The sequence below is a fragment of the Anguilla rostrata genome, chromosome 5 (genome assembly GCF_018555375.3).
Source record: "Anguilla rostrata isolate EN2019 chromosome 5, ASM1855537v3, whole genome shotgun sequence".
Lineage (NCBI taxonomy): Eukaryota > Metazoa > Chordata > Actinopteri > Anguilliformes > Anguillidae > Anguilla > Anguilla rostrata.
The window spans coordinates 9428268-9441367 of NC_057937.1; the positions used below are offsets into that span (position 1 = coordinate 9428268).

General features: G+C 50.7%; 1 protein-coding gene across 1 annotated transcript in view; it reads right to left on the minus strand.

The window, feature by feature from the left end:
- The window catches only part of LOC135254662 (sorting nexin-25-like), a 29063-nt gene that overhangs the window by 6914 nt on the left and 9049 nt on the right, over positions 1–13100 (minus strand). Inside the window, 12 exon segments of the mRNA XM_064335015.1 lie at positions 98–259; positions 491–604; positions 908–1048; positions 1489–1620; positions 2434–2598; positions 2923–3198; positions 3963–4094; positions 5545–5735; positions 6940–7010; positions 8370–8556; positions 9850–10022; positions 12432–12648. Of these exon segments, the coding sequence (XP_064191085.1) occupies positions 98–259; positions 491–604; positions 908–1048; positions 1489–1620; positions 2434–2598; positions 2923–3198; positions 3963–4094; positions 5545–5735; positions 6940–7010; positions 8370–8556; positions 9850–10022; positions 12432–12648 (1961 nt within the window).

Sequence of the window (13100 nt, forward strand, 5' to 3'; positions counted from 1 at the left end):
GTGTGTCTGTGAGTGCGAGTGTGTGTGTGTGCCTGTCTGTCTGTCTGTCTGCCTGCACGCATGCGCATGTGCTTGTGAATACATGTGCGTTCTTCACCTCCTGGTGGGAGAAGAAGTCTCCGGGCAGCCTCTCCAGGAAGGAGGCCAGGGAGAAGGAGGACTTCTTCTGGATGTCGATGACCTTGAGGTGCTCGGGGGCGGGGCTGAGGAAGGCGTACAGGGCCTCGCTCTGGCACAGACGCTCGTCCGTCAGCATTTTCTGAGCAGGGAGGAAACAAAGCACAACGGCCGCGCTAGCCGCCAGCTCCATACAGACAAGCCCCGCGGGCTAGCCCTTAGCAGCAGAGTGAACATCTCACACAGGTTCCCGGAGGAATGAAAAGCATGTTCTCAAACATCACCAACAGGCAGCGAGCCTGACGACCAGCTTGCTCCAGGCTTGTTGGCTGAGTCTGGCCCTGAGTGCTGTGTTCTTCTGAGCCTGTCTTACCTGCAGGAAGGTACTGAGCTGGTTCTTCGATTTTTCCAGGAATTTTTGGTCTATGGATTTGAAGGGCAGTTTGCTGACTGAGGGCAGCTGAACCTTTTTGAGGGAAGGAAAACACTGCAGGGAGAGAGATAGAGAGAGAAAGAGAAAGAGAAAATAACAGGTCACATAACTTCTCCCCTTCGTGCATTTCCTTGACTGATCAAAATGCCTACGACGGCCCGAGGCAACATTATGACTCACTGCGTCTCCGCGGCAACGCGGCATTGTTAAGGTAATGACTAGCCCCCGGGCGGCATCTGAAAGGCCAGTGCGGCAGTGCTGATTAAAGACCCGGAGACGGGCCCCGTGCGCGTGGGCGGCGGTATGCCCGTGGGGTAAAATAAGGGCCCGAGCGGGGTCTGGGGCCTGGGGCGGTACCTCCGTCAGCTTCCTGTACAGAGCCTGGAACTCGCTCAGCTTCCTGCTGACGGCCCAGCGGTTGTTCGTGGAGTCGTCTGCGTCCAGCAGGCTGACGGACACGGAGTAGCACGGCATCTGCTCCCCGTTCTCCTCCACGGCCTGAGCAGCACAGGAGGCACAGTCACACTCAGCACAGGGAGCACAGTCATATTCAGCACAGGTTACAGTCACACTCAGCACAGGGAACACAGTCACACTCAGCACAGGTTACAGTCACACTCAGCACAGGGAGCAGTCACACTCCGCACAGGGAGCCCAGTCACACTCAGCACAGGTTACAGTCACACTCAGCACAGGGAACACAGTCACACTCAGCACAGGAAGTACAGTCACATTCAGCACAGGGAACACAGTCACACTCAGCACAGGGAACACAGTCACACTCAGCACAGGGAACACAACCACACAACACAGGGAGCAGTCACACTCAGCACATGAAACAGTCACACAGCACAGGGAAAGACAGTCACACTCAACAGAGGGAACACAGTCACACACAGCACAGGGAGCACAGTCGCACTCAGATCAGACAGACTCACCTCTCCGCTGCTGACGATGGCCCTCCACATGCCCAGGTTCTCACACCACCAGTCAGTCCTGGAGATGTGCTGCTGCAGGTCACTGTGCTCCTTCTCCATGGTCCCGATCTCCTCCTTCAGCTTGGACATGATCTGCGGAGAGAGAGCCGCGCTCAGAGTCTGGAGCCTATCCCATACCGTCAGCCACACTGAGCTCAGAGTCTAGAGCCTAAAACATCCCGTCAGCCACACTGAGCTCAGAGTCTGGAGCCTAAAACATCCCGTCAGCCACACTGAGCTCAGAGTCTGGAGCCTAAAACATCCCGTCAGCCACACTGAGCTCAGAGTCTGGAGCCTAGAAACATCCTTAGCCAACTGAGCTCAGAGTTGGACTGCATTACATCAAACCGTCAGCCACACTGATGCTCAAGGTCTGGAGCCTAAAAAATCCGTCAGCAACTGAGCTCAGGTTGACCTAAAACATCCATCAGCCACACTGGCTCGATCGGACCTAAATCCGGTCAGCCACACTGAGCTCAGAGTCTGGAGCCTATCCCATCCCGTCAGCCACACTGAGCTCAGAGTCTGGAGCCTAAAACATCCCATCAGCCACACTGAGCTCAGAGTCTGGAGCCTATCCCATACCGTCAGCCACACTGAGCTCAGAGTCTGGAGCCCAAAACATCCCGTCAGCCAGACACCCTGAGGGCCTATAACTGTCCGTTTCTGCAGCCATAGAGTAAATGCAGACATCTATAGAGCACTATACTGTACATTCCTAGGCAATGTTTCAAAGACTGCAGGTTACAAAGGCAGAAGCCTTAACAAAACCAGAACTAATGATGTTGCACACGGTAACTCCTAGCACAGTAAAAAAATGACTGTGCATGTTCATAAGTGACCCTCTATGTGTGTATAATATAAACATCAGTAAAGCTGTAGCACTGCTCTGTATTTCCCGCGTACCTTTTTGTCGGGTTTGGGCGCGCTCTGAATGGACTCCAGGGCTTGGCGCTTGTACTCCAGCTTGTCGTGCAGCTGGTGCAGCTTGCTGGTGGCGTAGCTGGCCTGCACGTTGATGCAGTGGCTGCCCTCGTCCAGCACCTCCTCTCCGCTCTCGATGGCCTGGCACTGCGAGAGAGAGAGAGACGCTCCAGCTCGCAAACGCGCACACGTCCATTTGTTTTTCTACATGAAGCACTGCCATTTTACACTTCATTTCAAGATAAAGAATACAATGACAATGTAACTGTTTCAGGGGAAGTGGCTGAATTCATGCATTTAAACCTGGTGAGGCTCCATTTTGTTGGGGGAAACACATTAAGCCTTGGATATCAAGAGCATGCTTGAGTCATATTCTATTGGCGTGCACACTCGTGTGTCTAAACGAGCGACAGGCTTGCTCAGATTTTGAGAGGCGCCCCACCCCCTCTCGCCACACCCTGCCCTGCTCACCATCTCGTCCTTGTCCTCCCCGCAGGCCTTGGAGTTGCTGTGCTGCTCCTCCCTCTTGCGGAGCCTGTCGTACAGGTCGCTCACCAGGAAGGACGGGTAGTAGCGCTCCTTCATGGTCTCGTACACGTCGCCCTGGATCTTGTGGAACACGTCCGTGCCCTTGTTCCCCACCAGCGTCTGCTGGATCTCCTTGTACAGGGCCTTCTCCACCGGGATCTCCCGGCTCTCCACAAAGAACTTCTGGTAGATCTCCCCCACCAGCTGGGGGACCTCATTCTGTGGACAAAGAATTGGAAACATCAAGGAGGAACACTTCTGTCAACAAGATGCAAATGGTGTGTGCCATCTATCTTGACCACATCTAGTCCTATACCATTTCCATTTTCAATCTGACAGGTCCCAGCTTGAAATCTAATAAAGTCCACAGCCTTGGTGTTAGGCCAAGCGGGCTAATTGTACCGCTTACCGTGTGGCCGCCATTACATACGTGCCAGTAATTACCCAATGACTTAGCGGGTTCGGCAGAAACGGGCACGGTCCAATCGAGCGTGAGACCCTGAAATGAGACCGCTGAAGACCGTGAGAGCCCCAGCAGGGGCTGAGCACCAGAATGGAGGAAATGAGGACGGCGCAGGGCGGCGGGCGGGGGGTTAGGTGCTCCCGGTGTTCTGCTGCCCCTCGTATAAGCCTTTCTCATCCCCTCTGTGTAGGGCTCTGCGGGCCCTTGAGCCTGTGTAAATGTCAGGGCGGCATAATGAACCCGCCTGTGCCGGGGGCTCTGCGGCCGCTCTGCCTCGCAACGGATTAACGGCACTCCGAGCTGGGCGGCGGGGGAGGCGCGTCTGCACTCAGGGTCGCCCGCCAATCACAGCAGCGCACTGCGGGCAGGGGGAGGTGACATCTGATAGGTGGCCTGACTCAAGTGCGTAGTTGTCCAGGTACCCTCGGAAACTTCGGTTTTACTGTACAGTGGAGGAACATACTAATTTGCAGTCTGTTTTACTGTAGGGAGGGGTGCTGGAGGGGGGGGAGGAGCATACCTTATTGGCGGTCTTCAGTGTCTCCACCAGCTCCCAGAAGCTGATGAGGGCTCTCTTGTCCACCCTCTCCATGTAGGCTCGGAAGTAGCCCCGGTAGGCCGAGCTGGACATGATCTCCTCGAACTGGAGGATCTGAGGAGACCGCAGATCATTTCAAGGGTGGCGTGGCCAAAGACCGTTAACACAACATCATAACAACTCACGCAAACAATGCAGTTTCTACACCGTGTGTTAATCCCAAACGCACTGATTTCCCTTCCACACAATGAACAATGACATTGATTATTTAAATTATCCTGCACTTGCCAGAAATCAGTGCTGAGCACTGGCTGGGGAATTAGAACCCTGTAATCAGAATCAGGCTGGTAGTTCAGCCAATGTGCCCTTGATCCAGGCTCTTACTAATAAAAAGCTTCAATAATTATCCAGCTAACAGGAACGGACAGCATGCAAAATGAAAACTAACATTTGACCGTACAAAAACTAAATGTGAGATTAAACGGAAGCATGGGATGGTTTCACACATGCTCTAGACTAAAGGTGAGACAGACAGCATTCACATGCAGCTAGACCAGTGGTTTCTGAACCTCCCCTCAGGTACCCCCAAGCAGGATCCAGGTATCCTAGGGCTAGATTAATTGTATTGGGTGTGCATGATGCGGAACACACAAAATAACTGGATCCAGCAGTGGGTAGCAGAACAGAAGTTTGGGAACTAGTGACCGGGACGATGAGGCGGGGGTGAGTAGCACTGGCACGCATCGACACTGGGGGAGGAGGATGAAGAGAGGAAAAGAGCGAGGAAACAAGCGGTCCCAGAAAACGCCGCCTTCGGCAAACCGAATCGCCCGCCTGAGCCGAGTCAATACCCGAGTCTCAAAAACGTCTCTCCCAGCACTGCGCTTACTGAGCCCAGTCCGCCTCCTTTCACTTCTGCTTCCTCTCTTTTACTTTGCTTTCGTTCATCTCGTAAATAGAGGTGGAAGTCTAAAAATAGGCCCTTCGTGCAGATGACGTGCGTTGGAAGGGAAAAGAAAAGCCTCGACCCTAAAGAAACATCGGATGAATTTAATTATTCATCTCAGCTCCTCCTGTAATAAACCGGACAGCCTGAGGGATGTTCTGTCAGAGGCTCATATGTCCTTCGGTAGAGAGGAAAGGACATCGAACCTGAAGCAGGAGAAACTGATGCAGCTTTTGTGACCTCTCCTGCCAACATCCCACAGATTCTTGATTCTCAACACGATACTGTGAAATTTTCCAAAGCAACTTAATCTTAAAACAGCATCAATGTGCCTGTTAATAAGCCAAAAGTGTTAGCATTTCAGGCGGCAGCAACCGCTAGCTGCTCCTTTGGATCTGTGTGGAACCCACCCACTCTCCTATCTGTGTGACTGACACAAACTTACACTCCGGTCTCCAGCTGTCTGTGTGGGGACATTTTTCCCCCTAGCAGTTTGAAAACCCCCTGATGAGATGACAATTTTTCTCATGAGCAGAGCACCAGCCGGGGGGGGCGGCAGGGGGGGTTCCTACTAACCCCCCTGGGCCCCCCCTGCTGACGCACTTCTCTCCGTCTCACCTTCTGGCTCTGGGGGGCGTCCCCCTCGTCGGCGCCCCCCTCCTCCTGCTGCTCGTAGTCGGGCCCCCCCAGCAGCCGGATCCTCTTCTCGCTCTGCTTCTTGGCCACGGTCAGCTGGTTGATGTAGCGCTTCATGTTGCGCGCGCGCAGCAGGTCCGCCTTCATGGCCGCCGTCTCCTTCCCTTTGCCGTCTGCCGGGGGGACCAGGGGGGCAGAGGGAGGAGCCGTCAGCGCCCCTGACTGCACTCTATCTTACCGTCGTTTCTTTTCATCTTTTAGCACTTTTTTTACTTTTATTAATCCTTTAATTAACCAGGACTGGCTCATTGAGATTAAATATCTCTCTTTCAAGAGCAACCTGGCCTAGACATTTAGCAGAAAGTTAATTGCACAAAGTCACAGTCAGAGAACATATCAAACTACAGCAAAACGAGCTAAAATGGCGATCATAGATATGGTACATGGCACGCAAGGCAACAGCTTTGAAACAACAAAAAAAGTGGATTTGCTGCATGTAGAAACGTTTAAATGGCAATCTGTCATCAGGAGTTGCCTGCATCTCGTTTCTTTAACTTCACACTGATTAAAATTTGAGGCCATGCTAAGCTTCACTGAACTTTTTTCGCTTTTAAATTAAACCGAATCTTTGTGGTAATTCTGCAATCACTTCTTCAAAGGCAGGCAGATTAGACATACTGTGACAGAGAAATTAAACAGGGAACTGAAAAAAGAGGGTTCACTGATCACTGGTTAGGCAAACATTTTGTGCACAGCCTTTTATAGACAGCAGCGCAAGCAAGACCGAGTCGCAAATAACACACACAGCACCGCGGTGTCAGCCCAGGCTTAATGAAAGATTCTTATCGCCATTCATACCGCGGAGGAAATACCAGCGGCCTCCTCCACCTCAGGAGAAGGGCACGGGCATCCCTATTCATGTGACTTTTCATTTAATTAAATATGCAACTCCTCGCATTTAAAATCTCTGTCAAAGAGCAACAGTGGCATTATGAAGCAGTCGGCCCGGCGAGCAGCGTCGGGCGCATCTCCCGCCGCTGATATCGCAGCGCTGACTGTGACCTCGTTAAAACGTCTGTTTACTGAGATTTGCTGGACCGGTGAGCCGTGCAGCGCACGCGCGGGCGCTGAAAAACCCCTCGACCGAATCCTGATTCTGAGCGAGGGGAGCGATCAGAGAAACGCCTGGACCTTTTATTATTATCTGAACAGGATCCCCCAGTCTGGCTCCGTGGAAACAGCTTCACCCTGCATCATTTCCAGACAGCGACAGCGATGGGGTTGTACGTCAACAGAGCGATCTTTATCGGAGAGGAGATGTGCTCTGTTGCAGTGTCTGGGGGGTGGGTGTGGGTGTGGGGGGGGGGGGGGGATGACCTTTCTGCTTCTTCAGCTGAGGTAGGCTGCTGATGGTGGTTGCCTGGATGATCTCCACGACGATCTGGTATCTGTGGAGATGGAGGAGGAGCTTCTGTCAGTCTGTCAGACGATGAGAGGCACTTTGCAAGAGGCACTGAATTTGAGCTAAACTCACATTTCAATCTTCAGGGTTCCAGGGACAACATCAGTACCACACACCCCATACCTGGAGTCACACACACTGGAGCTACACACCCCATGAGTACCCTTATTAATACTCAATCATGGGATATATCTTAGTTATTTTCCCCCATTGCAGGAGTACCGTCTAGGCTCACATGCATTTGTATTGTAACCCAGAAGCCTTTTTTAAAATACAGAAAAGGAACAATAATCACTGCAGAAAGCCAGCGTTCACCTGCAATGCAGCACAATCTGTTAGCATTTAATCACAGCGTGCTTCCAGATGAAAAGCTGTTTTAGTGATGGGCAGTGTGACGCTAAGGAGACCCAGTTTCACACGCTGTGATTTTAATCAAGAGTTCCGGCTTACCAGCGGTGGACAAAAACAATGTGCGTCACGTTAAAAGAAGAATGAATTAAAAACTAAACTTTCATTTAAGGATATAAACACAATTTTAACCTGCTCATTGCTGTAATTTACTCGTATACGTATTTTTTGGGAACTTTCATTTCATTACTGCTGAAATGATGACACAGTTGCCTATGTTATAATGATATGCGCAGTGCTATTCACTGTCACTGTAGCAGCCTTTCAGTGCCATCCTCTCTCACACTCATACTGAATCCACACCATTAAAATGAGTAGACGTTTTCACTGTTTTCACTGTTGACTCAGCTGTCACACTGCTGACAGCGCAGCAGCCCAAAGCAGTTCATTCTCCGACAGCAGGCTACCGCTAAGAATGCTGGGTAACCCTCAGACCTCAATAAGCCGGTCTAATAACTGAAAAACAAAGAACTCAAAAAGCCTAACAATCTTCAGAGTCGCGTCCACCTCAGAACATTGTCTGATTACATGGGAGATTTACAGCAAAGTGGAAAATCGCTGATGCCTTTACCTGTGAGGTGAGAGAGGGCTGAGTTCATTTTTTAAAGGCATACTACGCAGGATTTATTTCCTTGCTTCGCTCCAGTGTTTACAATCAAAAACGTCTCCGTCGCTGTTGTCAACCCCGGTTTAAGCCAGCCTTGAGTCACTGATGCATCAGCAGAGAATGTTCAGGTTTGAATAGCCACCTTCAGTCGGCTCCCCACTTTCAGAGAACCCTGATTTGGCAGAAGTAGTTCCAGACTATTGGCTAATGAACACACCCCTGGAAGTTGGGTGGACTCGTCTCTTAGTAAAGTGCGCCTGCCTGGTCAGGCCTGTCGTGCTGAAAGGTGAGGAGCCTGGCAGGTGATGCCGGCTCCTGCTGGTTCCTCACCTGAGCTGCTTGAGGAACTCCACGTCGGAGCTGCTGCTGATGAGCTTGATGAACTCCTCGTAGGACGGGGCGTAGGTGTAGGCCTTCTTGTGGTGCTCGCTGACCTGCTCCCGGTGCTCCAGCTGGGCCAGCAGCATGCGGTTGATGTAGTCCGGGTCGCTCAGCACCTCCACCATGGGCTTCAGCACTGCAGACACACAGCATGCTGTGAGACAGGAGCTTACCAGCTCTAAACATAGAGCATCACTGATAACACCAAAAACATCACTGATAATACTACCAGCTCTAAACGCACAGTATCACTGATAACACTAACAACTCTAAACTCAGAGTATCAGTGAATTACCAATCAGTGGACCAGAAATAAATCTAAGCAGAGTGGTCTTATAACAACCCCCACATTCACTTGCTTGTAGAATTGCTTAAATTAAATCAGCAATAAAAAGAATTCAGACCTCCATTAAAATGTTATTCACCCAAACAGGGAAACAGAGGTAAATCCAGTGTAAAATGAGTAGCTGTCTCTGGCTGTCAGAGGTGTGCTGGCTCTAACTCATATGCAGCCCCCCCCCCATGATCTCTTCACAGATAATCGCTCCAATTTGGGGGGTCAGGGATGTGATTACGCCTCGGGCCGCTGGGACGATCGAGCCCCACGGCGCTAATGAATTCCCGGGGGGGGGAAGCTAGCCGGGCCAGACACCTCCGAGAAGCCGCCGGGAGAGTTACGATCCCTGGTGAGGACAGAGGCGCTCTGTTTCCACGCTCTGTTCAGGCCCTCTGCCAGAATCTCATCGTAAACATTATCGCATCACACATTATCCAAACAAATCGCTTTCACAGCAAAAGCCAAGAGCAGGAAGACAGCCTTCCAGATCCAGTTTCCACACAGAGAGTGCATTGTCTAGTTATCGCCATGTCACTCGTGTAGTGCTACTCAGATAAACCTAAAATATTGAGGAAAACTGGCCCACATAAACCAACCATATTCCTGTGGCAACCGGTTTGTTTGTGAGGTTCTTTTGCTGTGGGCAGCAGGTAGTAGGTAGTAGGTAGTAGTCTTTTGATTGACCGGTTCAAGTTGGTGATTGATAACACAAGATAGACACACTCATTTTGGCAGGGGTGGTCCGTCCCTCTTCCTGGAGAGCCTCGGGGTGATAGGGCTGCCAGGTGAAATTCCCATGCCTGGGATAAAATGTCTGCCCCCGCCCCACCTCCTGGGCCTGTGACAACATACCCTAATGGTGGCCCTAGCGATACTACTCACAGCTTGGTAGCCATTTTAAACCAATGTGAGCTAACTTAAGAATAGCTAGCACCCAAAAGGCCCAACCTAGCCTGCAGCTCTTCACAACCAGCACTGCATAATGCCCTCCCATCACTCTCAGACTCACCTGTCCCAAAACCAGGATGAAATTAAACTGTACGCCAGACGGGGGGGGGGGGGGGGGGGCCCAGAGGCGCCCCCCAGCCTCACCTTTGGTGGCGAAGACCTCGGCCAGCACCACGCGCAGGCTGTAGGAGCGGGCGTCGCGAGCGGGCATCAGACACAGCACCAGCAGGCGGGCGCAGGAGCGCAGGAAGCGCAGCTCGTCCTCCGGGCTGCGCAGGCACGGGTGCAGGGGGAAGGGCCTGTGCTGCTCCTCGTGCCTGCGAGAGAGGACACCACAGCGGGGGGAGCTTCAGTCAGGCGAGAGCCTGGTCTGAGGCCTACGGAGGCCTGTATAAGTGAAAAGGGGTGAAGCAGCAGTGGAGCTTTTTTGTGTTCTTTAGAATGTGGAACTTCTCCTTGACTGATGCATAATTCCTAGGAATAAAATGTGTTTTTAAAGATTGTGGGAAACCACAACCGCACAGCAGTCCACTTCCGTTTTTTTCAGTCCATTCCTCCTTCCTCTCCAAACACACAGGCCTCAAGTTAAATTATTTTTAAAAACTGCAGAATACAGAAAAGTGTATTCTGAACGTAAGAAACTAGGATTGTGTGAGTGAGTGTGAGTGAGTGTGTGTGTGTGTGTGTGCTTGTGTAATCTTAAGAGCAGAAGAGATGGAATAGCCTCATATTAGTTTACTTGCAGGAATGTACAATGTAATGATGTGCGGCTATGGACCAAGTGCACTTCACCTAAATTTCTCCAGTAACGGGAGAAACAAACAGGTTACAGAGGGCAGAAGAAGTGGAAACTTGATCATTAAATTGTATTATCCAGTCGAAGGTCTGAGAACACCTCCATATCCTGGCCATCTTGCATAGATGATCATTTTTACACACTGTAGCTGGATACTCCCTTAGGCCCTTCCTTCCTGGCTGCAGGGCCATCTACTGATCCATGGCTGCAGCATTATGACATATTTGGGTTTTTTAAGTACACAGTACCATACCCATCAGGTCTACAAAATGAATGAGATGCATTTAAATATCAGATTTTAAACCTCGGTTTTGTTCATAGAACTTGCAACAGTTGGGAGAGGTACAGAAATATTCACAAACCTGACAACAAAACAACCAACACCGGCTGAAAAGTAACATTACGTCAATTTAAAAATCAACAAAACAGCTCTAAATCAAATGACATGACCTGAAAACAAAACGCAAAATGAACAACACAACAGACAGAAATGACTATCAACACCATATCACCGTATTACACAACACAGCACAATGTCACAGCATTACCAACCACAAATCAGCACACCAATCAGCCACAGCCCACACAACAAAACACCTGTCTGCGCTGTCAAAAACATTTCTGCATAATGACGTCGAGGATTTCAGTCCTGTTTTACAGGAAAGTACGGCCAGTCTGTGCTCAGCACGAGAACAACAGAAACTCCGTCCCTTTCACTCAGCGCAACACAAGAAACATTAAACTGTGTTACCTCAGGCTGTAATGGGACACTAACATCCGTATCATTACGACTCAAAGTGAAACTTCGCTTTCTTCTCTTCGCAGACAAAATTACTCCACTAATCTGGCTCAAGCTGGCTCCAATACGGCAAGATCAAATGACCTCAGACAATTCTATCAGCAAATCTGTCTCCATTTCTCCATTTTCTGCCTACGTCTCCAATGGAATATGATACCCAGACGGGTTATCTGTCTGTGATAAGCTTTTCTGCTTGAAATGCTAACCACTCCATTGAGTCGTGTTTGTCTGCAGAGGCAAAAGGCTCAAGTGATATTCTGTGCAAAAATCTGATATAGCAATGCGGGCGTACATTCGTGCGTGCCCGCATGCATGTGCATATGCACGTTCACATTGCGCTGATCTTTATTTCCACCACACCAGGAACTGCAGAGATGCTCATGTTAGCAGGAAAAGACATTGCAGACAGTATGCTGGGCAGGTTTATCCAGCTTAGCAGCTGCTATCAGTTCAGAAAGCTAATCAATGGAACAGGTATCCTGGAACAATTCATCGAGCATCATTTGCAGAGTAAGCAAGGCCTTTCAGTCCGAGAAGCACGTTTGACAAGATTTATTGTGCCTATTAAAGGGGGACAGAAAAATCGATCCTACAGTATTTGGAACAGTTTAATGGGTTCCTGCTGAATGTCTATGAAGGGACGGATATTTACAAGGTTATTGCCTCAGGGTGGACGCTTACAAGTTCATTACCTTACTGTGGACACTTACAAGTTTATTACCTCAAGGGCAAGCAGGCATCCATAAAATTCAGCCTGTAAATACTCTCGGACGTTGGACTGGCAGTCATTTAGTCTGAGAGTATCTGACCTTTACTTGGGCTGATCGGCGTCTTTAATCATCATCGGGTCTGGTGCAGACGCATCGTCCCTCAGGACTGGGCTGGGAGAGCCAGGAGCCGCCCGGGCGCCTGCGGCACTGGCCGCTTTCGCCTCAGCTCCGCCCCTCCTTCCCACAAATGCCCACCTCTCTGACTGCTAAGCCCCGCCCATGCTACGCATTCCTCCGGCTCCGCCCCTCTGCCCCACTCCCTCAGGCTCCTCCCCCCTGCCCCACTCCCTCAGGCTCCTCCCCCCTGATCCCCCCCCCCCTCAGGCTCCTCCCCTCTGCCCCACCTCCTCGGGCCCCTCACCTGGTGTTGGCGGCTTTGAGGTCGCAGAAGTGGGAGTGCAGGGTCTTGACGATGTCGTTGCAGACCACGGTCACCACGTCCACGTCGGCTAGCCGGCTCCGCAGCTGCCTGGCCGTCTCCCAGAAGTCCTCAGACAGCAACTGGTACAGCTGCCCTTCGTCCCGGCTCAGCGCCACGTACCAGGAGAGGATGTAGTCCCTGTAGCTGTAGTCAAACACTGAAACAAGGGCAGGAGAAAAAGACAGATTGTGGTCCGTGTAGCTCTGCTCAAGCACTAGAACACTGGGTGTAGTCCCTGCAGCTGGAGTCAAGCAAAGGCAACGTGGAGTAGATTGTAACAGACTGTATTCCATACCAGTGACACTGTAGAGGCTATACAATACTAGTTACAACACAGTTACACTGACAGGGCTATACTGTAGCAATGATGAGAGATCTCGCTCAACTCATACAAAAATACAGTTCCCATAGCGATATGCGGCTTAGTGTTGAGGTATCTTTGCTCACATTTTTCAAAGGAAATGAACACTGATGGATGTTTCATTTCACCTTCGTCAGGTGTTGTGAAACAGATGCATCCCTCAGGAGGTACCAGACCTTCCAAATACGATAAAAGTAGGCTATGATAAAAGACATCCATTTTGCTCCCGGGGTGTCAGTGAGTCTGAT